Source organism: Xenopus tropicalis, chromosome 10 (assembly GCF_000004195.4).
Source record: "Xenopus tropicalis strain Nigerian chromosome 10, UCB_Xtro_10.0, whole genome shotgun sequence".
Taxonomy (NCBI): domain Eukaryota; kingdom Metazoa; phylum Chordata; class Amphibia; order Anura; family Pipidae; genus Xenopus; species Xenopus tropicalis.
In genome coordinates, this window is record NC_030686.2 from 9,053,263 (window position 1) to 9,081,135 (window position 27,873).

Genomic DNA, 27,873 nt, shown 5'->3' on the forward strand with positions numbered 1-27,873 from the left:
CACAAGATCAGAAAGCAACTTAGTATGATATAGAGAGTGCTACTATTCTAAGAGAATTTGCAATTGGTCTTCACTTGAATCTTAACATGAATTATTGGATTAAAATGGAGTCTATGGGAAATGGCCTTCCCGTAATGCAGAGCTTTCTGGATAACAGGTTATGGATCCCAGGCCATTTCTTAAGTGATTGCAGCTCTTCTGCAGTTCTTAAATGTAACCACTAGATGTCAGCACTACCCAAGCTTATTCCTTACTAGGTGTTTAAGGGATATGTTTCTGACTGTGCAGCCTTCCCTTTCCTGGTGCCCAAGGGTTGGTCAGATTTGTACAGTTCATTCATGAAGTAGCTTTCATGCCTAATCCAGGGCCTCTACCTAGTACAGAATGCTTTTTAAATACTTGCAGCATGGAGGTGCAGTTGTCTGACAAGTTTATACTTGAGTCTTGAGTGGCTGAGGGGGTCAGAGTAGCCCATAGCACAGACCATATACATTGCTTGCATACCGGGTGTGTTTCCTAATCATGGATATGGTGGGGGGGGGGGGGCAAAATGTTAGGCACCCCCCCCAGTGATTGTAATTGTAATTCTTAATTTCCCAGGGTGCCACAGCCATGTGACCTGTGCTCTGATAAACTTCAGTCTCGCTTTACTGCTGCGTGGCAAGTTGGAGTGATATCCCCCCCCCTCCCAGCAGTCGATCAGCAGAACAATGGGAAGGGAGCAAGATAGCAGCTCCCAGTAGGTATCAGAATAGCACTCAATAGTAAGAAATCCAAGTCCGGCTTGGGACTCCTCCAGTTACATGGGAGTAGGAGAAACAATAGGTTAGCTGAAAGCAGTTCTAATGTGTAGTTTAGAAGCCCCCTCCTTCCCAGCCCCCACCAACCCCCTCCCCCAAACTCCCAAGACAAGAAAGAATCACAAGACCCAGAATGCATTGTGACACATAATTACAAAGCTTACAATTTATTGGTGGAAAGGACAATCGGTCCCCCAAAAACGGGACCATTTAATTAAAAAAAAAAAAAAAACACATTAAAGGATTGGGGTTACTTAGAAAAAATTGTATACCTTATGGTTTTGGGATGAGGATTTCTGAGGGATATTGACTGAAGGGCGAGAGAGGGGTTGGTGGGGTACATAACCATTCCGTCCCACTCTCACATTAACCCCCTCTAGTCACTGCTCTGAGGTAAGTTGTGTGTGAATATGACATTTAATATTAATAACTTAGCCTACTTTACTGAAGGAACAGGCAAAAAAAATAAAATAAACAGGGAAGGGAGGGAAGACAAGAAAGGGGAGGAGCCGGCTGTGGTCACACAAACCCAGGGGGCCCCACTCTGACATCACTGTGGCCCCTGACATAACCGGCGCTCCCACAACCGGCTCCGCCCCTTCCCCTCCCAGTCTGAACAGGGTAAAAAGCAAAACATTTCAGGAAAGCGACACTACAGAATGGAGTTTGGGGGGGGGGGGGGAGGAAGAGGAGGAGGAGAAAGACATTTTTAAAAAAACCCTATACGTTAGCATGGCATTTTCTTATTTTTTTTCTTTTTTTTTTAATACAGCATTTTATAAGCTCTCTGCATATAAAGATTACAGTAAAAAAATAGACAGGCATTATTTCTTTATAGGATTAGGAGAGAACAGAGAGAAAAAACAGGGGCGAAGGGGGAAAGGCTTTGGGAGGGATGGAGTCCCTGAAAATATACATAGACACAGACAGTACTAGACAATAGAGCTAACCCCTTTGCACTACAACGAAGCATAGATACATTTGCAAGTGGGGCGGAAGCCCCCAAATGCCTCCCACAAGGTTAAACCTCAGCCCTTGGTTAACAATATCTTGGGTTTGGAGATTTTCCCTACAAATGGCGAAGCTGTTCGGCCCAAGGGGGGGGGGGGAGTAAGGTGTATACCCAGCAGTGCCTGAGCCTCACACTGGTTTTCCCCAGTTAAAGTCACCCCCCTCTTTAGCTAGACACCCAACACTGCCTGGGCCTCTCTCCCTGATACTCTGCAGTCAGGAGGTTACTCTACATGAGATAATTACCCAGCACTAGTCCAGGCTGTCCCTGATAATCTTTAGTAAGGAGATCACCCCCTACCTTAGATTCAAAAAACCCAGCACTGTCTGAGTCTGTCCCTGATAATCTGCAGTCAGGAGGTAACTCTAAATTGTATAGAAAATCAGCACTGTCCGGGCCTGTCCCTGCAGTCAGGAGGTCTCTCCTTGTATTGTAGAAAAAAAAAAAAGGTCACAGTATGTGGGGGGCTGAATTCATCGGTAGCCAGGGGGGCACCCTGAGACCACATAAGGATTTCCCTGATGTAAGGAAAGTGCTTGGCACCGCAGGGAAAACGGATACAGTCCCAGCTTGGAGCTGACTATTTGCTAAAATGGAACCAAATCCTTACGCTCTCCAGGCCAATTAGATTCAAAGTCAGCGCTATTAATAATAGGTCATGCTGCCTTCCGTTATCGTGTACACTTGGCCAATCAGGCAATTGCTGGAGATTAGGCTAACGAGTCCTCATTGCATGTGGCCACATAAGCATTGGTGCAGTGCTCGGAAACCATCGCTCAGGAGAGAAGCTTGGCCAACAGATGACCACCATAGGGGTTGTGTAACGGCCTTTGGCCAACCTAGAACCGAAGAGGCCAGCAAAACCTTGTGATTTAAACGATTGCCCCCTTTGGACCAGACACTGTAGACTGTTTGACCCTCGGCCAGTGTCGGACCAGTTCATCCACTAACTGCTGGTGTTGAATTATATAGAAAAATAGCACCAAAGACGCGCCCCAATGACAACTTGGATACAATAGCACTGCTGACTTTGATATATGGGTTCTGCTCCTTGCTGGACTGTATATGAAGATTGTGCATGGCTATAAGACAAATAGGGTGTGTGGAAAACCCAAGGTGCGACTCTCAGGTCTTCCAGATGGGTCCCAGGGTCTCGCCCTCGCCGTTAGCTATATACTGTGGGTCTGCACCCTGAGTCTTTTGTAGACCTATCAACTGTAATCAAGTTTGGGTCCCTGCTGTTTAACCCCATTCTGACTCAGTCAGTGCTTGTCTACACCTTATTCCACGCATCAGATTCGCTAAAGTAGAGAAAATCTCATGGGGTGGGGTACACGGTGTAGGATACAGATAAGGCAGTGTATGTGGGTTGTGCATGAAAGAAGGGGTATCACCTGGTACCAAGGAATGAGGGGAATCAGCCTTTTCAGCATCCCTTTTGTTAGCCCACTGCTCATCCATTACAGTCAATGGAACGCTGCGAACATTCCACGCAGCTATCGGATCTTAATGGACAGGACTGAGTGCAATCAGCTTTCTATGGCTATAACCCTTCCCCTAAGACATGATCAATAGCCACAGAAAGGAACATAGCCGGTAAAAGAAAAAAAAATTAAAAATAAACAAGGAGGGGCAGAGAGAGAGAGATTTTACAGAAGTACACCAAATCGATTTATGGAATTTAAAGAACTACTAATGCTAAAATACCCATCGATTTTTTCCTTTTAGGCGACGTGGCACAGCCTAACATATACAGAAATGAACTTAATGGTTTCCATACCTTGGTAGCGCAAACGACGGCGTTGGCTTTCATAATGTTAGGGTAAATCAGATTTTTTTTTTTTTATTTCTGCCTGAAAACAGTACCTGCTATATTATCCTATATACGAAGTTGCATCCAACCTGCTCATAGGAGCTCCCAAGGGCTCTAATAGTTATGATAGTGTAGGCATCAGCCTGCGGGGGCAGATATAGATGCAACTGCCCTAGGGCAGAGGTTAGAAATGGCTACTGATTTCATAATCGTTAGTAGAAACGACTTCTTCGGCTATCTTGTTTCAATATATTCCTATTACTAAGTCGTCGGTGGAGACCTGTTGTTTAGCATTCAAGGCGAGGAGGATTCGACCTGCCAGCTGCACATACAGTAACTACAGACGTAGAAATAGTGTATGGGAACATGGGTGCTGGGGTGCCCTACAATAGTGTTACAATCCACTATTCCCTTGTGGGACTCCATTCCTGCTTTCTTGCTCTTTAGATAAATGTCAACAACAACAAGCCTTCCTAGTAACTTCTGCTGTTTCCTAATAATAAGAAAACCTGGACACAGGCTCCCATTCAGCCTGAGGATTTGACTTTTCTTTCTAACAAATGCTGGAGAGTAAAGAATAGATAGCATGCAATTCCACCACCCCACCACTAGGGGGCCCAAGGAATACATTCTATATTCACATTCTGTCATTCTATGGGGGAGATCTGGTTGTTACCATGTAGCAAGGAGGGAGGGAAGCTGGGCCCAAAATGGCCAATATCATTTTATGGAATACTACTTCCCCCCCCCCCACTTTACTTCATGGGATAATCATAACCCCCATTATATCTGTCCTTGCATATTTCTCACTCTGCGAAGTGTCGGGTACGACGTATCTATTGAGCTTTCCCAATACAAGCAGATGACGCAGTTTGAACTGAAGCAAATACTAGTACAATTTACAAAGCAATGGCTGTCTTTCCTGCAAAGTTACTTAGTGGATTTCTACTTATTACCACGTTCGATGGCGTCGCGTCAAAAAATTCAGTTGGCAGGACAAATGGCAGTGTCTTAAAGGGACAGTAAAGCTTGCAAATGAGTCGGGACGGTAAGAAAAAAAAAAAAAATGATGGTGTAACTTGAAGGTACTAAAACATTGCAGGGCCCCCTTATAGCTTCTGGGCTGCCAGCAATAGCAGGGCCCACTTACTCTATAGCTATGCCCAGTTGCTGGCACACTCAAACATATTGCTGAGAGTTGCAGTCCAACAACATCAGGCATCAGGGTTATATTTCTATAGCATAACTGTTCAATAAAGCTCCTACTGAGCCCCCCAAAGCCAGTTGCCCACTTAACGCAAAAGGGTTCTCTGGGCAGGATTGACCTTTGTACTTTGTTCAGGTAGTCGGAACTGTAGGCATTACAGGGAAACTGAACACCATGGCTAAACTGGGAAAACTGTCAGACAGGCAAGTTACTGAGAAGAGAAGCTACTTCGGACATTTATTTGCTCACTTCTATCTTCTAGAAGCGACTCCTGATGCTCTTCTAATGGCTGACCTTCAGGACAGCCCCTGCACACCAGGGGGCGCTGTTGGCAAACTGTCAGACAGGCAAGTTACTGAGAAGAGAAGCTACTTCGGACATTTATTTGCTCACTTCTATCTTCTAGAAGCGACTCCTGATGCTCTTCTAATGGCTGACCTTCAGGACAGCCCCTGCACACCAGGGGGCGCTGTTGGCAAACTGTCAGACAGGCAAGTTACTGAGAAGAGAAGCTACTTCGGACATTTATTTGCTCACTTCTATCTTCTAGAAGCGACTCCTGATGCTCTTCTAATGGCTGACCTTCAGGACAGCCCCTGCACACCAGGGGGCACTGTTGGCAAACTGTCAGACAAGTAAGTTACTGAGAAGAGAAGCTACTTCGGACATTTATCTGCTCACTTCTATCTTCTAGAAGTGACTCCTGATGCTCTTCTAATGGCTGACCATCAGGAAAGCCCCTGCACACCAGGGGGCGCTGTTGGCAAACTGTCAGACAAGTAAGTTACTCAGAAAAGAAGCTACTTCTGACATTTCTCTGCTCACTTGTAACTTCTAGAAGTGACTCCTGATGCTCTTCTAATGGCTGACCGTCAGGACAGCCCCTGCACACAAGGGGGTGCTGTTGGTAAACTGTCAGACAAGTAAGTTACTGAGAAGAGAAGCTACTTCGGACATTTATGTGCTCACTTCTATCTTCTAGAACAGGACAGCCCCTGCGCACTAGGGGGTGCTGTTGTCTTCAAATTAGTTCTATTAGCAGGTAATATCTTTAAAACTGAAGGGGGGGGGGGGGGAGCGTATCTGTAGGCTTTACTGTCCCTTTAACACAGTTACGTTACTCTTTGGATGTATTTCTATTAGAGCTATACATTTTTCCTAAGATTTCACAAGGAACAAGTAAAAATCCCTTTGGTTTAGAATAGCTAAAGGGAAGAATGTTGGTTAGATCATAAGGAATCCTAATATAGGATCATAGGGGTTAACCCTTACAGCCACGGAGAGCCACATAAAGGTATACAAATACCCTCTACCCACATTTCACACTAGGCAGAATATACACCGGCAAACAAAACACAGCTTTCAGATTGGTTGGTTATGGGGAACAAATAGTTCTAGGTTACATTTACTTCTCCCGTAGAGCAATGGCACAAGGGACTGCTTCCGGCACTTTAAGAATTGTTTTTTTTTTTTTTTTGGATCCTGAATTATGGCACCAACCCGCCCCGTGGCAGTCCCCCAAATATTGCCTAACGAGGGCTCCCATTAGATGACAGCAGCCTGGAAAGCTTCCATGGACATTTTTTAGGCTCCAATTACCTCTTAAGTGCGAGCCAACTGACATTAAAGTCTATGGAGGATTGCTATGGGCACCTAAAAAAATGTATAAAGGAAAACTAGACCTCCAAACAAAGTAGGTATCCATTAAAAATATATTGCATAAAACAGCTCATATGTAAAACTCTGCTTCATCTAAGTAAACCATTTTCATAAAAATATACTTTTTTTAGTAGTATGTGCCATTGGCTAATCCTAAATAGAAAACTGCCATTTTACTAAGGGCCGCCCCCTGAGATCATATGATTGACGGTGCACACAAACAAACCCAGGGCACACATACATGTTAGGCCCCATCAGCCAATGAATGGACAAAGTTCTGCCTTTTACTCCCACACTACTTCCTGTTACAGTTAGAGCTGCATTACTTCCTGTCAGCTGATCTCTGAGGGAGCACACAGACCAGCACAAAATGGCGGCTCAAGGGAAAAGATGTAAAAGGGCAATATTTACTGATATATATATTCCAGTTTGGTAGGATTATTTAATAGGCCACTTAATATGATATAAACTGTTGGTTAGGTATTTATTCTGGGGGTATAGTTTTCCTTTAAAGAGCCCAAAGTAGCCCCATGTGCCACTGCCCTTAAATATCCAAAAGAAGGCAGAGCTTGGGCCTAGGACACACCTACTCTTTTGAGGTGGGCTGGTAATGTTGGACGGACGTGCCCACGGAACATTCCATACCCGGGTATCTGTAGATACTTCTATGCTATGCTGCTTGCCTTTGGGGCGGCAATCTCACAATTCTCAGCAGGCAACCAAAGCAGCAGTTGGTTAAGAGGTATGGCTATCAAGAAAGGTCGCCATAGCTTAGTATAGCCCCTCCTACTCACAGTAAGCTCTGCCTTTATTCTATTTCATTTAAAGGATAAGTAAACCTTTCGAATAAGTTGATGTAAAATTGATGAGCGTTCTATTCTAAAATGAATGCATTTTGTTACAACAACAGTGTTTAGGAAGTTGTCAGGAGAAAGAAAGAGGGCTGATGTTCTTCTGGTTAGGACCAGCAGGTGGTGCTGTTGTAACAAAATGCATTCATATTGACAGTACTTTAACCCTTAATATCATGGAATTAAAAAAAAATAATAAATGTAAATTGCAAAAGTGCTTAGAATAGCGCTCTCAACAATTTGACAACAACTTATACTACTAGAACCTAGAACACTACTACTACTATGTAAATATTTTTGTGCTGATCGCTGGATTTATCCACTCCCCGTGGTTCCAAACAATACCCAGAAGGGGCTGGGGTAGAACAAGACCTATTTTACTCCCATTAATTCCACGACTCAGGCTTTAAAATGAGTCAACCCCCCAAAAAATTAAAATAAAATACCCCACAAACCAGGGGCGTTCGACGACAAGAGGAAATGTGAATGGCGCTTGGCCATTGCCCATGACAACATTTTGCTGCAGACCAATCAGCAAAAGGTGCGTCGCTAACAACTGAGAGATTGGCTATTGCACCAATACGACCTAAAGCATTCTGCATATACTGTAGTAGATCTAAGGTGCTGGTGTGAGGGACGTGGGCGACACTGGCAATACTGTCATTGGTTAGAAGGTGACCTGCACTTATACTATCCCTGGCAATGGGAAAGGGCTGTTGTTATTGGGCGGGGATACCACCTATTTATATAAAAATGACATTTAAACTGGATAGCGCCACTGGAATATAATTCTAAGTGCCAACTTACACGGGCGACTTTGCTGCCACGATTTATTTACTGCCTCTAGATGCCAAGCTACAGGGCAGGAAGGTTACAATTGTAAGCCATAAAATAGTGCATTTTTATGATATTTCCAAGCTCAGATATTGTGCAACAATTTTGGGGGCAGGCATACAGATTGTCAATGATAAAACTGAACGATAGCCAATACAAGAAGGTAATACTATGCATTGACAAGGTTTGTGGTGCCCCCAAAGGATTTTGGTTCTTTAACATGGAGGCCTTGTTGACAGATTGTTTAATCTGATCCATAGAGGCTGAGGGACCTTTTGTCCACACCACTGATGGCTATGGTTGTGCTTGGCCTGAGGGACACAGTGGCTACTATCCAATATATATTGTTCAGTCTGGGCAGGAGGGTTGCATATTAAAGGTGGCTGTATATCGGGCATGGCCTTCCTTCAGTAAATGGGCTATTTGTCCCTACTCTTATAATAATAAAAAACACATAGTGCAGCTAATTTTGATTTAACCCCATAAACTTCGTGCAGGTCACCTTGATGGAAAATCAGTTACTTTAACCCACTGCAGTCCAATACCACTTGCATAGCAGCTCCACTTAACCTGGATGTTCCTCCCAGAAGACCTTTAATTATTATTAAAAATTAAACTAGAGGGGAAGGAGGGGGGAGACTAAGACCCAGCGAAACACTACTTATTATTGAGCAAGGACAGGGAAAAGACATAGGAAGGGATGCTACGGTTTATGTAAGCGGGGATCGGGTAAAGGGTTAACTTGCTGTAATTGCTCATAAATTATGTATATGTCCAGGAAATGAAAATCTGTCTCGGCATTCTTATAGTTATGAATTATTTCAAAACTGAGGGTAGACGGGGGGGGCCCTGAAGCCATTGGCAAGATATTTCCATGGTTACAATCCACCCTAACACGAACCTCAATTTTCTAAGTTGTAGAGTGAGACAGTGCCGGCCAAGGAAAACCAACGGAGAGGATTATTATTATTATTATTACTACATGAAAATGAAACTACTCGACTCTCAATGGAAACATAGCAGACCGAGACTGATAACTTTGGGGGAGGGGGGATACAAACATCAGTATCTAGGTTCCCCTTTGGACTAGAGAGGAGAACTTCATGGACGTGCGTCTTGTTTCAGCCTTAGTTACTATGTGTTACATGTTCCTGTTTCTGCTTTACGTTTCTGACAACAAAAACACCAAAAACGGGTGAAAAGGAGGTGATTGCATGTAGGCCTGCGGGACTATTCTATGTCTCACTGCTTCATTCCTGCAATCTGGGAAGAGAGCAGGAGCGGCAAAATACTGGGGATAAAAAACCAAGAAATCCTCTGTAGGCATTATGGAGACTAGCAGAGAGTGCGTGTTTATTGATGGAGTCCTTTCTGATAATGGCCAAAGACCTCCATGAACGCCGTAGCCAACGGCCAACTACTGAAGGTCGCTCTATAGACATGGCAAGGCCATTACCAGAATGGACTCCTATCAAGTTTAGGTAGGGACTATGGTGTTTTCACATTGCATTGAGTGGATTGCGGCCCACGCCTGGCCAACAAGCCACAGCAGTGCGGACAGAGACATTATTTCTAAAAAAAAAATTTGCACAAATATTCAAGAAAACAAATTTACGGAATTTTTCAAACCCACAAAAGCGTGTACGCGTGATTGGATGAATCAGCTGGAAAGTGAACAAGGCTACATGTGTGCAGGGGGCAGTAAGGCACTGTAGGAGGTGGGTGCTCACCCCTTCTCCCCTCCTGCACTGCATTACAGCCAGGGTAATATATGATGCAATATTTCTGCAGCTTATCTTAACATGACCTCTAACATGGGGTTCGGGGGGGGAAAGGAAGGGGGGAATGTAGAGGTTTAACCACTACACTGCCAGATAAATTCCCTGAAAGCGAGAAGCTTAAACTGGAATATCATTTTTGCCACAGAACCCGTTAAATCTTGCCTAATCAATACAAAACGATGAGGAGGCGGAGGAGGAAGAGGAGGTGGGGATACCTCAAATTCCTCTTTTCTGTCAGTACAAAACAAATGGTGAAAAGCAATGAATATATATATATATATATAACAGAAAACTGAAATATTTTCCTTGTAAAAGTTAAACTCTCCAGTAAATTACAGCTAAGATGTGTTAAACCTCCTGTGGAAACTATTCTGAACGGATGAGGTGAAAGTAATTTAAAAAAAATAAATCCCCCACCATTTTACATTTTGGGGCGAAAGAGGAAAAAAAAAAAATTGATGTAATTTGCGTGGGGTGGAGTCAAAGGAAATGAAGTCCAACATAATCTTTAGTGGCTGAGGCAGCCGGAGGTTTGTAGATTTATTTTTCTTAATGCTGCGGATAGTAAAATGAAGACGTTCTCTGGTATCCATCTTGTCCCCTTTTCTGTGCCGTTTCTCAAGTTCATTGCCCGTCCTTTTTTTTTTTTTTTCAGTTAGGGTCTTTCTGTAAGGACCATATACACACACCTTCCAGCCGGTGAGAAACAGAAACCCCCTCACAATCAGTTTCTCGTCAAAGGGGGGGTTCTCACCTTAAGTCAAAACAGTGAGGTCGGCAAACGCAAAAAGAGAATGAGAGGGGTCGTAGTCTGAGGTATGAGCGTATGAGAGAAAAAAAAGAAACTTCTTCCTGGTTTATTCCTGGTATGAATAAAGTGTGAGTGTGCGAGCTGGGAGAGCGAGTGTGGCCGAATGCTCTCTCCAATGCAGACATAGTTACTGTCAGTTGCAAGGTTGCTTCTGCATAAGGTATTGATTGAACGGAAAAAAAATATCCCAGAGAAAATTATATGTAGTGTTGAGGGAATGGCAGGGTTGAAAGGACAAAAAAAGAAAAAAATCCTATTTATACTCTGAAATCACAACAGGTGTCATAGCATACAATCTTCCAAGAGTTCATATACGGCTTTAGCAGCAAGGAAGGGGGGCGCCCGTGGAACCGTGAGCGGCTCGTGACACCGGGCGGGTAGATCCTGCTTGATGGCGTCGCTGGTTCCTTGCCGGGGAACATAGGATTGGCGGTTATGTGAGCAAGGATCTCGAAAATCTGCAGGGTGAGCTGCTGCTCCTGCCACCCCACATCCCCAAAAAATATATATATATAGGTGCCAGTCGAAGCATCATCGTTGAGTGGCCAAATAAAGAGGCGGACTCTAAAATGAATCAACGTATATCCCTGTGAGAAGCTGGTGAGGCTACAGGTGGTGGGTTATCACTGGGACGTACATTGTTGGGCGGCCTTATTGGTGAAGAACAACTCCATTTACATCTGAGGGAGGACCCTACAATGCCTTGCAGGACCCTCTGGCCATAAATGAGTTACTGGGACTGCATTACACAGTGGAAGGAGAAAGGAATAGGAATGGCACCAAAAGCTTATACAGACCGCTACAAAGAATTCTAAAAAAAAAAACCTGGGTTAAGACATACTTCTGTACCAACCAGTCTGAGGACCCAGTGAGTTGTCCTCCATTGAAACCGGCCCTCAAGCCAAAAACAAAAAGAAAACACAAAAAAAAAAATTTCTCTAAAAGCCTCAGCTGCCCGAGATCGGTGAAGTATCTCTGCAGCACCGGGATGGGGGGGTTAAAATTAAAAAAAAAAAAGAAGTTAACAAGCATGGAAATAAAGATAAGTGCAGCCACCTCTGAGGTGACACCACTGCGGCACATATATACACATATATACATACTTTTCTAGTTTGTTTAGAGTGTGCTAAGCACACACATTTGCAAGGGTTTCAAGGGGAGGGGGTTTCTCGTGGTGGGGTACAAATTAGCCAGGTCTCTGAGGCCTGGAATCTTTAAAGTCCACTGAGTGGACCGGACCTCATTTCTTTATAACGTCCAGTCCGCCGACGTTAATCTAAGAGAGATAGCTGTGCGCCTGAGGCCCTGACGGTGGTCGGCAGTGCGAAAGGCAGGCCTCCAACAGAGCCCAGGAGCGAGAAAAACACTATTCGAACACAAAACCAACATTTTTTTCCTTTTTTTTTTCTTCCGCTAAATAGCTGAGGTAAGCCCACTGTGCCGCAACCAGAGCCAGAGGAAACCGTGCTGTTTAACATGAATGTTCAATATAACGGCCAATCAACAGCTGCTACTGATTTCGATTTGAAGCCTGCAGCACTAAGGTTCTTTAGGGTGAAGACACACAGAGCTACTTAGTAGCAGCTACTTGTCACGGCTACTAAACTCTAGAAAATACCCCGCCATAGAAAATACTGAGAATTGCCTCTGCTAAAACACACATAGAGACAATTATCAGTAAAGGATCAGCATTGTCTATTTCTGTAACTGTGACAAGTAGCTGCTACTAGTAGCTCTGTGTGTCTTCACCCTTAGAGGGTTCTCCAATCTATGGAGAAGCTGCTGCACTGGAAACGGGAGACAAAGTCGTGAATAAATTATATGAATTTGACCCACTGATTATCCCTTTTCATTTTCTCTGGCGCTGGGTGGGACTGGACCGATATACCCACAATCCCTCATATTAAGCCAACAGCCTGCTGGCTCCCAAACGTATCCCTGGGAATACGCAACGAATCCCCAAATTATGGCACAGAATTCCCTTTGCAGAGCCAACCTCTCTTCCAAAAATTGATTAAAAAGATATGGGTTTTATTTTTAAAAAAAACCAAACTATAAATTTAAGTGCTTCTTCAATTTTAATGGGCGTGGGGGGGGGGGGGGGGAGGAATCTGCCTGCGGAAAAATGCCGAACCCCAAAATAATTGAAATCAAAAGGGACATTTTAAGTCATAAATATTAAGTGCTTCTGCCACCGCTGAGCCTTATGGGGCCACTTGGCAGCAAATGGGCAAGCAGTGCCTTTTTATTTGTTCTAAGCTCTGTCCAATAGCACCCAGTGATAACAACACCGGTGTGTATTAACAGCACAGAATAATGGGGTTAAATATCTTAAAATACACTAAGTGCTTCTTTAGGTTCTTAGGGGAAAAAGATAACAAAAAACAAGGTATCAAGTCCATCATTGGTAACAAGTGCTTTCAGCAAAGTGCAAATAGAGGGGATTTAAGGGAAGGCAATAAATTCTACAGCAGAACGTGGGGTGAACTACCCCCCATCATGTAGAAAACTTGGCAATAATAACCCAAAATAGGGTTAGAAATTGACGTAAGAGGCTGTACAGTAAGGCTGCCAGGAACTCTGTAAAGCCACATAGCATCTCCTCAATAGAGGCGCAGACTAAGATGCAGGAGAGCAGCATAAAAGAGATAACACATGCAATCTGGCATTTCAAAGTGCTTCTTAGAAAACATTTTTGGTTTTGCGTAGCTGCTGAGGGTCTCTGGTTTTTCCGCATGGCAGGGTCTGGGGTGGGGGGGGGAATAGAAGGCAGGCTTTGGTGCTTTTTTCATCCCAAACAAAAGAGTATGGGGTGATTATTATATAAATGTAGGAGAAAATTCTGTGCAAGGGAGGGGTGTGACATATACTATAGCCCCGACTCCCATCTGGCTTCTTACTATGGGTAAAATGAGGAATAACGTTTGGCCTGACAGGCACTCTGCAGAGGTGAATTCAGCACCTGGAGTAAAAATAGGATCTGATAGATATAACATATATATAGATATATATATATGTTATAGGTCTGAGTGTATATATATATACGAGTATTATATACACACCCAAACTGATGTTCAGATAGATAGCTAGATAGATAGATATCTACATATCCTACCTACATGGTACACAAAATTAAAGCATTATTCACTGCAATGTTTTCTTGATTGCATGGAACATTGGCACTTAAGAAATGTTAAAGATTTGCATCTGAGTGGGATTATTTTGAGTGTATATATATACAAATACACACAAATACTTCCCTGTTTTTTAAAGCAGAGCGTCTGCTATAAACTGGACAGTGTAGCTAAAGAGCGGGAAGCAAAGGCCAACATTAATAAGATATGAGAACGGTGTGGCATTCCCAAGCTCAACAAGGCTTGACACTGAACTTGTTATATACTGTACCCTTACATCTCTATCTGTCTGTCTATCTATCTATCTATCTATCTATCTATCTATCTATCTATCTATCTATATCTATCTAGCTACAATTACATTTTCGTATATGGGGAGGATGCAGGAGAGTTTACATCTCATCATCTGTTCCCCTCCCATATTAGGAGCCGCCCAATCATGTTCCACTTGGGCTCTTGGTGGCGGAGGGGCTTGGGGATGACTATGTTGGAATAAACAAGCATCCATTCACGGGTGTATCATAATGGTGCCATAGGAAACAACAAGAACAACAACAACAACAAAAAGGGTAGAAGCGCCTTTTCCTTGGACGTCTTGCGTGCCGCTCAGCCTCCAACCTTTAATCGGGTCAGGTCTGGGGCCAAACAGCTTCTGTTCTTGGGTTTATTGGCTTTACCAAGATGACAGCTGGCAAGCTTCCATATCTCCGTTATCCTGATGTACCACAATGAAAGGTTCCTTTAGCTGTAGCAGGCTTTTCCTATATTGTCTTCTTAGGATATAATGGCCAACCAAGGCAGGGAGGAACAGAAGGGATAAATGCACTTTCCTCTCTACCAACATGCACTGTCCCTCAGACTTCCTGGTCCTCAAAGACCTCAAGGAAGAGCGGTGGAAAGAGCTCAGTGGGGCACTCAACCTTCATGTGCAGAAAGCGGCTGGCATGGCATGCCCCTATCATGCGCAGGTCCGTCACCTTCATTAGGAGCTTGGGCCAGAAGTGGGGAATGTTGTGTTTGCGATGGTTGATGTAGTGTTCAAAGGCGAGAAGGTAGGTCTCTTGACATTTCTCTATCTTGTCCGTGCACATTAAACCAGTACGGTCTGGAAAGTTAAATTTAAAAAAAGTAAAGAGTTGCTAACTAAAATGCAATCAATACAGCCCTGCAACATTCATTAATACCTGTTTTATTTAGAGTGAAACAGTATAAGTTAGATGCTACTTGAAAACATGAAATATTTACCTCTAAAAATACAATGTCGCACTCCTAAAATTACCTGATGACATGAGCAAAACAGCCTGCAGCAGCGCCACTTCCGTGTCGTCAAGGTTGAATGCAGCAAGCGATCTTCCAAGGTCAAAGATGGCATCCGAGACAACACCCAGACCTCCGTTCTTAAGCTGCTCCCTTTTTACCGCCATCTCACCGCTTAGCGTTAGGGTCTCGCTGTCCGGATCGTAGCGCACAGCAGCACGGAGAGACATGATCTCCATACAGCATCCTTTCAACAGGATGATCTGATCTTCACAAGGCAGCTGGTGGGACAGGGGACATATTTTTGAATGTAGAAGAAAGGCACTGATTATAAGGAGCAGGAGGAACCATGATGCAGGGGGAAGGGACCTTTCTAATAACAAGGAGAAAAGGGGAATTTAGCACAGAAATGCATGAAGGTTCCTGAGTGCGCCAAGTAATTGTAAAGGCAGGGCCCACTGGGGAAAACCAAGTGGGCCCTGCCAGTCCAGACCTGTTCCCCAACTGCTGTCCCCCACCGGTTGGGTGAGCAGTGAGTCAGGGGGGGAATAAAATTATACATTATATGTATCTGTGGCAAAGGGGAGACCAACTGGTTGGGTAGAGGTATGAGATCTATTATTCGGAATGCATTGGACCTGGTGTTCTTCAGATTACTGGTCCTTCTTTTACAATGGCATGCCATGTCATACTAACATTTAGAAAACAGGACCAGTTATTAGTTATTAAGTACAATGTAGAAAAGGCAAATGAGTCAAAATGCATTGTTAGTGTAAAGGAAAACTATACTCACAAACAATGTTTGTCTCTATAAATATATATTGCATAAAGTAGCTCTAAATAAACCATTTTCATGAAAATATACTTTTTAGTAGTATGTGATCTCTGAGTGAGTATACAGACCAGCACAAAATGGCAGCTCAAGGGAAAGGATGTAAAAGGGCAATATTTACTGATATATAGTCTAGTTTGGTAGATTCTTTAATGGGCCACACTATCTGTTGGCTAAGTATTCATTCTGAGGGTATAGTCCTTAAAAAGGATCCTGTGGGCAAAGGGAATGCTGAAATCAGGGCCTTTCGGGTTTTTGGATAATAGATCCTATACTGTATGAAGAAAATTGAAAAAGTGAGAGGTATATTGGGTAGGTGTGTGTAGGACATGGAGGCTTTGTTACAGAAATTCAGTGTGTGTATAGTGTGTGGGAATATGTACCTATGTGAATGGCGAGGTCATTCCTTGTAAGGGTAAATGCATGGAACATTTAATGAAAGGGCAGTTGAGGAAGAACACATAATAGATGGCTATCTGGGGCGGAACATTTAATGAAAAGCTGGGTAAGGTGGAACATTCACTGGAGGGCTGAGTGGGGAGGGAGGGCCATTCAGTGAGGGGGGTAGAGTGGTTGGGGAAGAACATTTAGTGGAAGGATAAACTGGAAAGAAATGTCACTGGTGGGGTGGAAAGAGGGTGGGTGAGGAGAAACATGCAGGGGGGGGGGGGGTCGGTAAGGAAGATTCAGTACAAAGGGGGGTAGGCATTTCATGCTTGAAGAAAAAGAGAAAATGAAAAGGTCAAACATGATCAGTGAGGTATAAAAAAGGAAATGCCATCAATAAAGCCATATTCAAACTGTATATGTGGGAAGCGGGACATATACAATCCGTATTCTGAACATTTAGGTACAGGTACTTATATATTATGTGATGTATACGGTCACTTGCTCTTCTGTGTCGCACACTCACCTCAGAGAACATGGGCAGCTTCTTAGCAAAGTCCACCACTCTCGTAATTGCTGGGGTTATTATTTTGGTGAACTCACTGAAAGCCTCCAAGTCAACTTTATCCCCATCTGGCATGGAAGCCATGGGAGACTGCCCGATATCTTCCGGCTGTAACATGGAGAAGGCACAGAGAGAGAGAGAGAGGTGGTGAAGGCAACTACTCAAGAAGTAGTGGAGACTGGGTGAGACAGTACAGAGGGAGAGACAGAGAGCATGGAAGCCAATTATAAGATAGCAAAGGAGAAAGAAAGAATGAATATGAGTGAACACAGAACTTTAAACAAATCAATCTATCTATCATCTATCTATCTATCTATCTATCATCTATCTGTCTATCTATCTTCTATCTCTGTCTGTCTATCTGCCTATCTTTAGACGTATGCAGAACTTTAAACGTTCCAGTAGAGGGTGTTGGTAATCCACATATGATATAATGGGTGGCGGTGGAATAGAAAGCGTGTCTAATCCACGTGACAGGGGGAGGAGAGGGAGACACAGGGGGAGGTAACTTAGGAAGGGAGGGGAGAGTAGAGAGGCGGTTGCTCCCAGTTGCTTCTAACCCTCTCTGGCAAAGCACACATGGCTGCGTCACCCAGAGCCCCGCTTGCAATACTGTGGCCACATAAGTGGGAGGATAAAGGGTTAAAAGCCCCCAGAAAGAAAATGAGTGCCCCGGGTACAGGGTGCCAAATATCAGCAGGACAGGGTGCATACGAAATACACAAAAATGTACCAAAATACAGAACTATAATGGTAGATGCCTGGCAATGAGCGACATGTTGCACCCATAGAAAGTTACCAACATGCACTGCTTCCAACAGGAGGCTAACGGGACTAATGCACCATGTGATGGGAATGCAATGCAGACATAGCCTGAAATATAGATCCATATCCATAGAGACAGCCCTGCATCAGCATAGAATGCTTAGCACATAGATACCAGTAATGTATGAAGAGCCGGGGACCAGAATGCACTGGGGCTGGACATATACAAACGCCTTTATCTTCGCATTTACCGAGGCACACAAACTAGCAAAGATGTCAGATTGTATTTTTATATTAATTTATTTTCCAGGTTATTTCTCCAGCTATTTACAGCGCACAGCGGACAAGGGGCTCGCTAATTGGCGGAGATCAAGGACAAAAAAAGACGAGGGTGCTAGTGGCAAAATAATGTAGAGCGGCACAGAGGTAATTATATCATGGTAGCCATTTATGTAGTACTGTCAGAACCACTGAGGCATTGGGAGGGAATGCATTGCTGCTGATATATGCAGGGAATAGGGAAGGGTAATTAGGAGAATGTACTGAGAGGCGCCATTAACAGCACATAGAGCTAAGTGGGAAAGTGCAGGCTGCACTGCTACATAGAGAGGCACCTGTACCTGAACCATCATAGGCACCAGGGGGGCAGCACATGCTGGGGGACATACAGAACAGGCAGGGCTATACACAGGCACAGGTAACAGAAGGCAGGGCTATACACAGGCACAGGTAACAGAAGGCAGGGCTATACACAGGCACAGGTAACAGAAATCAGGGCTATACACAGGCACAGGTAACAGAAATCAGGGCTATACACAGGCACAGGTAACAGAAGGCAGGGCTATACACAGGCACAGGTAACAGAAGGCAGGGCTATACACAGGCACAGGTAACAGAAATCAGGGCTATACACAGGCACAGGTAACAGAAGGCAGGGCTATACACAGGCACAGGTAACAGAAGGCAGGGCTATACACAGGCACAGGTAACAGAAATCAGGGCTATACACAGGCACAGGTAACAGAAGGCAGGGCTATACACAGGCACAGGTAACAGAAGGCAGGGCTATACACAGGCACAGGTAACAGAAGGCAGGGCTATACACAGGCACAGGTAACAGAAGGCAGGGCTATACACAGGCGCAGGTTATAGAAGGCAGGGCTATACACAGGCACAGGTAACAGAAGGCAGGGCTATACACAGGCGCAGGTAACAGAAGGCAGGGCTATACACAGGCACAGGTTATAGAAGGCAGGGCTATACACAGGCACAGGTTATAGAAGGCAGGGCTATACACAGGCACAGGTTATAGAAAGCAGGGCTATACACAGGCACAGGTAACAGAAGGCAGGGCTATACACAGGCGCAGGTAACAGAAGGCAGGGCTATACACAGGCACAGGTAACAGAAGGCAGGGCTATACACAGGCGCAGGTTATAGAAGGCAGGGCTATACACAGGGAGGGAGATGGGTACCAGATTGTGCTAATATGTACCAAGGAATAGGAACCGCTAAGAACTGAGGGATGAGTAACAAAACGGACTGCTAAGTGCCAAGGAATAGGTTTTATAAATGTACTTCTAAGCACTAAAGCATGGGTACCCGACTGCTAAGTATCAAAATGGAATAATAAGCACTGAGGCTTGGCTACCAGGGCAGGCTGCTATAAACTGAGGAATAGGTACCAGTAATCTACTGCTAAGCACTGAGGGAGGGCCACCCTAATGGAATGCTAAGTGCCAAGGAATGAGCATTAGAAATGTACTACTAAACACTAAAGCTTGGGTGCTACACCGCTAAGTACCAAAACAGACTACTAAACACCAGGGCATGGGTGTACTGATTTACTGATGAGCACTGAAGCATGGGTACCCCAAAAGGCATTGGTACCAAAAATGTACTGAAGAACACATAGGCCAACAGACTTCTAAGCACCCATACCAAAACCGTATGGCTAAGTGCCGAAGCTGGGGACCCAAACTGACTGCTGAACACTGAGGCATGAGTGAACACAGAGACACTATAAAGGAATCAGACATATATTGGAGCAGAATAGAAGGAAATCACTCAGGGCAGGCATGATTATGCACTGCTGTACAGAAAGAAAAATAAGAGGAGGCACTGTTGCATTTGGCAAGAAGCAAAGACTTTGCTACACAAATAAAGAGCATAAAGGGCACAGATCTGTGCTGCAGCACACTGGTACAATTCCCTATTACACACAGATAATGACACCAGTAGCATATATACAGGGGTTAATAGCAGGCTGCATTGCTGCAGAGAGGAACATATACTAATTAACACAACACTAATTACAGGGTACTGATGACAGATTTCAATGCAGCACTTATAGGCATGGATGCCATACTGCTCTGCTGCAGAGAGAGTGAAAGGCACAAGTACCCCCTTGCTGGGCAGCATAGAGGGTGCAGTGTGTATCTACCCCAACTGCACTAAAGGACAGGGGAATACAAATTTGGGGCAGAAATATATGGCTACAATAAAAAATAAGGAAGACTGCACCATTATTCTGCACACACAGACCAGACGGTGCCTTTGACAATGCACTAAACTTGCTTTCTACATTGCCATCTGCGTGCTGACCTATGTTGAAGTCTAGGCAAACTCTTTGGAAACCCCGGCGCTGGGGCAGGGGGCACGAGCTGGAGGGCAACAGATGCTGCTTGCTCTCTCCAAGGGGTCACAGCTTCTCCATCTGCACAGGAAGTTCCCTTACGGAAATCCCAGGGATTCCCTGCTGTATCCTGCAAAGGCTACTTTACTACATAGCTGTGCATCGCCGCTCCCCGTTGGACTGTTCAAGGGGAGCACGGAGGGGAAATCAAAGGTATTAGGGTACCAGAATCAATAAACAGCTGTCTAGGTGCTCTATATAAGCTCTCCTATACCTCTCCCAAACATTAACATTATATATATCCCTGCAGTTTGCCTGCTCTTACTGAAACACTTTCCATTGTTAGACACGTCTGTTTCCTGTAATTATGACCAACTCCATATGGTCTCATTTTTAATTTATGAATAGCTCCCAAGCTGCTCCAACTTAAAACTCCACCCATGGCTCTGCGGCCCAGAACGATGGCCGCCATATATCTACTGTACTACATTGAATTCTTCATCAGCCTCACCAGAAACTTCCTACGCTGTTTCCAGTGGCTGCCCTGAGCGTTGGTGCTCCTGTGAGCTTCTGTTACGATGCGAATCAACTCCCACTCCTCTTTGCTGGGCTCTGGACGCTGTTGCAGAGTCTTGATCATCTCCTCCTTCCGCCGCCGCTCTCGATTCTCTTCAATCAGTTTTCGCTTGGCTACCCGCTTGGTATCATCCAGGACAACTGGGGAGATGGAGAGAGACAGACAGGGAGAGCAGTGAGAATAAAAGAGGTGAAGGTGAACAGAATTAAACGGATGAGGAGAAAAACATAATAGACTCAAGGAAACAAAGGCAAGCCAACATAAAAAAATAGACAGATTCCAGTGTGAAACAGGAATGTATAAGGACTGATATTGAAAAATGAGAGAAAGAGGGGAAAAAAGGCAGAGGGTGAGAACTCTGTGAGCATGGACATTGAAGGAGACATACTGTGTGGAAATTAAGAATGTGCCTGGGCATTATATTCCTCTAAACATGGTGAGAAAAGTAGCGTTTTGGGTTGATTTATTGAAATAACCCCCCCAAACCCTACTAGCCCTGCCCATCTGTCCCACTTCCATCCACTTCCTTTCCCAGGCTGTGCAGGGGGGCCGGCGGCACTCAGCACACTGCCCTGTAGGATAGGAACCAATCAGCAGCTAGGCTGACCTGATAGAGAACTGAAGCCCGTCTTTCCCTGGGTGACTGGAGGGCTGTGATTGGCTATCCCTCTCCTACTGTGCTTCTAGCATGGACAATTAGGACTCATCCACCTCTTATTTGGAACACTCACAGGGACCAGAGAGGATAATATTTAGTAAAACTGGCACCACTTATAATTCATTATTGCCTACAAGCTTGGAGGGGTTTACAGTTATACTATATGTCTCCGTTAAGATGTTCAGAGCAGTGCTGGATTGGGCCAACTAGGGCTCCTCCTGATATTCAGGCACAAACTAGCAACTTAATAAAGAAATCAGTGCAAAAATGGAAGAGAAGCTCTTGTTTTAAAGCCATGGATACAGCGTATGATTAGATAATCATGTGGTGCTTCAATAAATGCGCAATAAAAAACTGAAGCCTATAAGTATAAATGGGAACTCATCAGACATTCATCCGAAGGCTTGAGAAAGGATAAGTGCTACCTGATTTCCTCCATGACCCCATTGTTGGTTGCCATGTCAGTGGGTTTCTCCCCATGGATTTGTATGCAAAGTCATAAAAACACCCTGATCATAATGAGAAGTGTAAGTGGAATGCTGTATGCAAGGGTAACCACACAGTATTATAGACCAGACTGGCGTACATGGCGACCCAGCCACCATAGTTGACCCGAAACTGTTTCTTTTGGGAAGAATGGGCCTAAATTCCCCCAGGCCTATGGAAGACGCTGATGAAACGCTGAAGGAAATGTTTATTTGAAGTTCCTGCTGCTCTACAAGGTGCCACCGGTTGCTGAACGAAGGGTTTGCATACTTCATGCAGGAATATTTAGTGCTGAATAAATAAGCAAAATGTCTCCATTTTTGGTCTGGTTTATTTGAGTAGCATTACCTTTCTCAGCTTTGGGATTCACGGTTTGGGGAATAAATTGTGCTATAATATAAAACCATCCTGAGAGTTGCACAAAATCTTTCTGAGTACAGCAATATACCTCTTTGCACTGTCTACCTGGCATTTTATTAGATTACTGATGGTGCCCTCTGCCCACTTTTAAAGGGGAACTCTTGCTTCTGAACCAAAATTTGTTAAAGAGCCCCACACATCACAGAAACCCCTAATATCCCTATCCCTGTAATCTGTTCCTTCAAACAGTAGGAATAAATACCATTTTTATATGCTGAAATCCAGCTGCAAAACAGCTCTTCTCTTTCTGCATCATTTGAAATCCTGGCAAGGGAGGAGGGACTAAAACACTGATGTTACAGATTGTAACAACTTCTCCACAGTTTAGAGACAGCATGCAGGAACTACATAACCCACAATGCATTGCACTGGGATGTTCCTTTCCTTATTGACATCACGTGTGCAGCAGGGAATTGTGGGATTGGGAGGAGGCAGGCTGATGGCAGGCTGAGGGACAGGCGACTACTGTTACATTTTATTTGAGTGACAAAGTAGTCAGCCAGATCAGCAGGGGAACAGGGGGCGGGGCTTAGGGAACTGTTCCAAACCAGATTATTACATTAAATATCATGAAAAGGCTGCATATTTTTCAACTGATGTATATTGCAAAGTTGCTTGAAATTATGTTTCCTTTTCAAAAAGCTTGTGTGTTTGGGTGCAGTTCCCCTTTAATAAACCCCGGAACAGTTTTACCCCCACTTACGATCCATTGCCATGCCAACGGCAATGCATTTCTTGAAGCGGCAGAGCTGGCACTGGTTTCGGGTGATCTTGTCGATAATGCAGCAGCCATCGTACTTGCATGAATAGGAGGGGTGCAGGTTCTTCTGGATGGTGCGACGGAAGAAACCCTGCATAGACGAGGGCAAAAAGCATAATAAAAAACTGCGATATAAAACCAATGACAGTGCTAATAGAGATGGCAAAGTGATTAAGCCTGTAATCTACTCTTCACTGTATGATCTGCTTTATGGCCGAGCAAAACAGGCAGCAACAGCATTATACGAAATACTGGTATAAATAATGGATACATTTCCAACTGGGTCAATTTGTCTAAAAGTTGTTTGTTCCAAATGATTCAGGGCATGGGTTTAAGCATAACGGCCAATTTGTTTTCTGCTTTTAGTACTTTTGGAATAAAGTCTACATTCCTATGCCCTAGTTAAATCCATGCCCATACATAACCCACACCCCATCCAAATCAGTTCCAAACTCCTTTTCTCTCCTTTGGAAAACATCCCTCCTATAAACATTCTTTTATTTACAACTAAAAAAACTTTGTCCTTCTTTCCGGTGCCAATATTTAAGCTACGTACAGCCCTATTCCCATTATGCAAAAGGAAGCTCCTTCGCCTTTAGGAAATAGGCCATCCAAATACTTCCCACCCATTCTAGACACACAAATGTCTTATATTCTAGCCCTGCCCTAAACCATTACACAATAAAATGATTAATATTTCCTGCCCCTAATGCAAGTGCCAATTGGCAAATATACCATATATAATGGTTAGTGTCTATACATAGGTCTGCATCTATATTTATGATTTCTATTGACAGGACTATTAGTGCCTGTATATGTATGGATTAGTATCTATACATAGGCATTTTTGTGCATATATCTCTATGGATAAGTGACTATATCTAGGCACTGTATTACATATATCTGTATGAATTAGTTCATATACCTAGGGCTTGTCTTGCTTATATCTGTATGGATTAGTTCTTATATCTAAGGCTTGTATTGCCTATGTTTGTCCTAACTAGTTCCTATATCTAAGGCTTGTATTGCCTATGTTTGTCCTAACTAGTTCCTATACCTAAGGCTTGTATTGGCTACGGTTAGACTAACTAGTTCCTATACCTAAGGCTTGTCTTGCTTATATCTGTATGGATTAGTTCTTATATCGAAGGCTTGTATTGCCTATGTTTGTGCAAACTAGTTCCTATACCTAAGGCTTGTATTGCCTATGTTTGTGCTAACTAGTTCCTATACCTAAGGCTTGTATTGCCTATGTTTGTCCTAACTAGTTCCTATACCTAAGGCTTGTATTGCCTACGGTTAGACTAACTAGTTCCTATACCTAAGGCTTGTCTTGCTTATATCTGTATGGATTAGTTCTTATATCGAAGGCTTGTATTGCCTATGTTTGTGCTAACTAGTTCCTATACCTAAGGCTTGTATTGCCTATGTTTGTCCTAACTAGTTCCTATACCTAAGGCTTGTATTGCCTACGGTTAGACTAACTAGTTCCTATACCTAAGGCTTGTCTTGCTTATATCTGTATGGATTAGTTCTTATATCGAAGGCTTGTATTGCCTATGTTTGTCCTAACTAGTTCCCATATCTAAGGCTTGTATTGCCTATGTTTGTGCTAACTAGTTCCTATACCTAAGGCTTGTATTGCCTATGGTTGTACTAGCTAGTTCCTATACCTAAGGCTTGTATTGCCTATGGTTGTACTAGCTAGTTCCTATACCTAAGGCTTGTATTGCTTATATCTGTATGGATTTGTTTATATACCAGTGGTGGGCAAACTTTTTGGCTCAGAGGCCACATTGACTTTTAAAATTTGACAGACGGGCCAGCGTTGCGCCGTCTCCACTCGTCAGTCCAAGTCTCACATGATCAGAGTCGGTGGGCCGGATTAAAAAGACCAACGGGCCGTAGTTTGCCCACCCCTGTTCTATACCAAGGGATTGTATTGTTTATATCTATATGGATTGGTTCCTATACCATGGGTTTATATTGCCTTTATCCACATAAGTTCATAAACCTAGGGCTTGTCTATATCTGTAGTAACTAGTTCCTATACCTTGTGTTATCGATATGGGTTTGTTCCTATACCTAATACTTATATTGCCTGTATCTGTATGAATTAGAGGCTGAATAGCCCTATGCTTGGGCCTCCATCTTTACATCCTAACCAGTTAAGGTGGGGGCAGTACAGGTTGATTATAATTGACCCTAGAGCTCACCCCTTATTCAAAAAGTTTCTGTGTATGAAGATGCTGACCTGGATATATGCTCAGAGACTGACAGAGTGCAGATATTCAGTATTAGTATATTGATATTATACAGATCAGAGAATATATTGTATATTATGAATTTATCTTCAGCATACACACCTTACACCCCTCGCAAGTGATACAGCGGTAGTGGTACCCCGTGGCCTTATCACTGCACACCACACACGGCTCGTCTTTGTCCAGATAGCTGGGGATGTACCCTGCAGAGGGCAGAGACACCAAGCTGTCACCTGTGTTATTGGATGAGAGGACAAACTATTGTCAAAGAAGCTGTTTATGGGGGTAGACTGACGCAATGTCCCATGGCTCTCTTTGGCTGCCACCTTGCAGGGGCGTCTCATGGAACATTGCTGTCTGTGTTAACCCCAGACATTATACATTATACACAAACAAGTCAAAACAGTCATCAATAAACATCAAACTGAATGATAATGATATTTTAAGAAAAGAGACTACATTTATGGGATCTAATATCCGGAAATATAAATATTGATAAAATATCGACCAACAACCAACCCAATGTTCAACCCGAACCCATCCATGACCCGTGAAAGCTGTGTTATCAACCCAAACCTGTCAGATCCGTAGGTAAACCCACTGGTCCCACAGGATTGGTGCCAGTCTGCATAATACAGGTACAGGTAACTATCACCCATATGTAATAAAAGACACTAAGTTTGCCCAGGAGCAGTAGCCCATAGCAACCAATAAGATGTTTGCTTTCAAAATACTACTTGCTGATTGGCTGCTAAAGGTCCTCATACACGGGCCCCTGTATGGGCACTACCGATGGGCCTGCCCGACTGATATCAGTTAGAAAATCTAATTGGATCGGGGACTGCATCAGCTCATTGATGCGGTCCCCGGACCGACTTTTCCTGTACCTGCTGTTACAATTCGATCGTTTGGCCCCAGGGCCAAACGATCGAATTACCCTGGATTCTCCCGATATCGCCCACACGTAGGTGGGGATATCTGGAGAAGATTCGCTTGCTTGGTAACATCGCCAAACGAGCGGATCTTATGGTGTATGGGGACCTTAAGGTTATTGCTCCTGGGAAAACGTAGAGCCTTTTATTATATAATCCCATCCCATTACCTAAACCCAAACTGATGGCAAAACAATCCTATGTATTTCATAAATTATTTTGTAGCCTTGAGGTGTATTGCTCCGTATCAGGAAAACCCTAGATTTCCAGAATCCTGCATTCTTTATCCCATACCTGCACAGCCAAATCCCAGTATATAAAAAGCTGGAATAAAAACACTGGTGCCCTTGTCCATAGACTGGTTAATAATGTTGTAACCCAGACACAAATGCATGTAGTCAGGCTGGGATTATACACGCACACAATCAGTGGGGCTCATACAGTCACAGACATGTGGATACAGAGGCACAAAGCCAGTTCATCCTGTTGAGGGTAATTACTGTGTGTCTTCCCAGTGCTGAATCTTATTCTGCATCGGAAGTAATTATCTTTTATAAGAGATCTCCTGTCTGGACCAAGTGTATGTAATGAGTGGGGGGAACAGAGGAGCTGCTGACTTGCTCTTTAGGGTAAGAATGCCGGAGGGTGAAATGGGGGTGAGAAAAGAGCAAATGGCCTGAAATTTTCTGTTCAGAGAAATTAGACATGGCATAAGTGAAAGTGAAGGGGGGGGGGGGGGTGAAAGCAGAAGAAATGTAACCCTAAGATATTATTCAAGGATTTTTCATGAGAAATTTAATTTAGAAGAGTTTATCATGAAGGGGACATGGAGGGGTGAGAAACCGAGGGGGAAATAGTACTGTGGGAAATAGTACTGCAGCCCTATATATTGACAGAAATGTAAACAGACAACTACATAGGGCTTTAGTTCCCCTTTATAACTACATATAACCCACCTAACACATTTAGCAAAAAATAATGAAGATCAATAGTAAAACAAGTTGAAGGTGTAAACATACAGTAAGTAAGTAACATCAACAATATTTTCGCCGATCAACTAGCTGACAGCAACTTTTCTAGAGTTTCTTTCATTATTCAGGCTCAGTTAGCTTGTCTGTTGTCAGTTATTAGCCCTAGACACAGGTTACCCCTAATATTCCACTATGTTTATGTTCATTTTTGCAGGGTGATATTGAAACTACTTTTATATTACGTTTTATACTGGATCCCAACTCTCTGGTTATGCAGAAGGGAGCAAAATTACCGTTCCCAGTAAACTACCGCTGTATAATAAACTCCTCCTTATCTGTGAACTAAAGACACAATCAGAAATTAGAAGAAGGAAGGGATTTGCTTAAAAAGAGTTCATGATTTCTCCAAAGGGCTTTATTAAATGATGGACCGAACAAATTTTCCATGCCCTATTTCTATGG

General features: G+C 43.7%; 1 protein-coding gene across 2 annotated transcripts in view; it reads right to left on the reverse strand.

The window, feature by feature from the left end:
* Window positions 1-9,772: 9,772 nt before the first annotated feature.
* Window positions 9,773-27,873, reverse strand: part of thra (thyroid hormone receptor alpha) — a 127,617-nt gene continuing 109,516 nt past the window's right edge. Inside the window, exons 5-10 of one of the 2 annotated variants that reach the window (XM_012952539.2) lie at window positions 25,611-25,741; window positions 23,188-23,335; window positions 20,855-21,060; window positions 16,905-17,051; window positions 15,182-15,440; window positions 9,773-15,007 (exon numbers count right to left, since the gene is read on the reverse strand). In XM_012952539.2, the coding sequence (XP_012807993.1) occupies window positions 14,757-15,007; window positions 15,182-15,440; window positions 16,905-17,051; window positions 20,855-21,060; window positions 23,188-23,335; window positions 25,611-25,741 (1,142 nt within the window). In that variant the 3' untranslated portion in view covers window positions 9,773-14,756. 2 annotated transcript variants of the gene reach the window in all.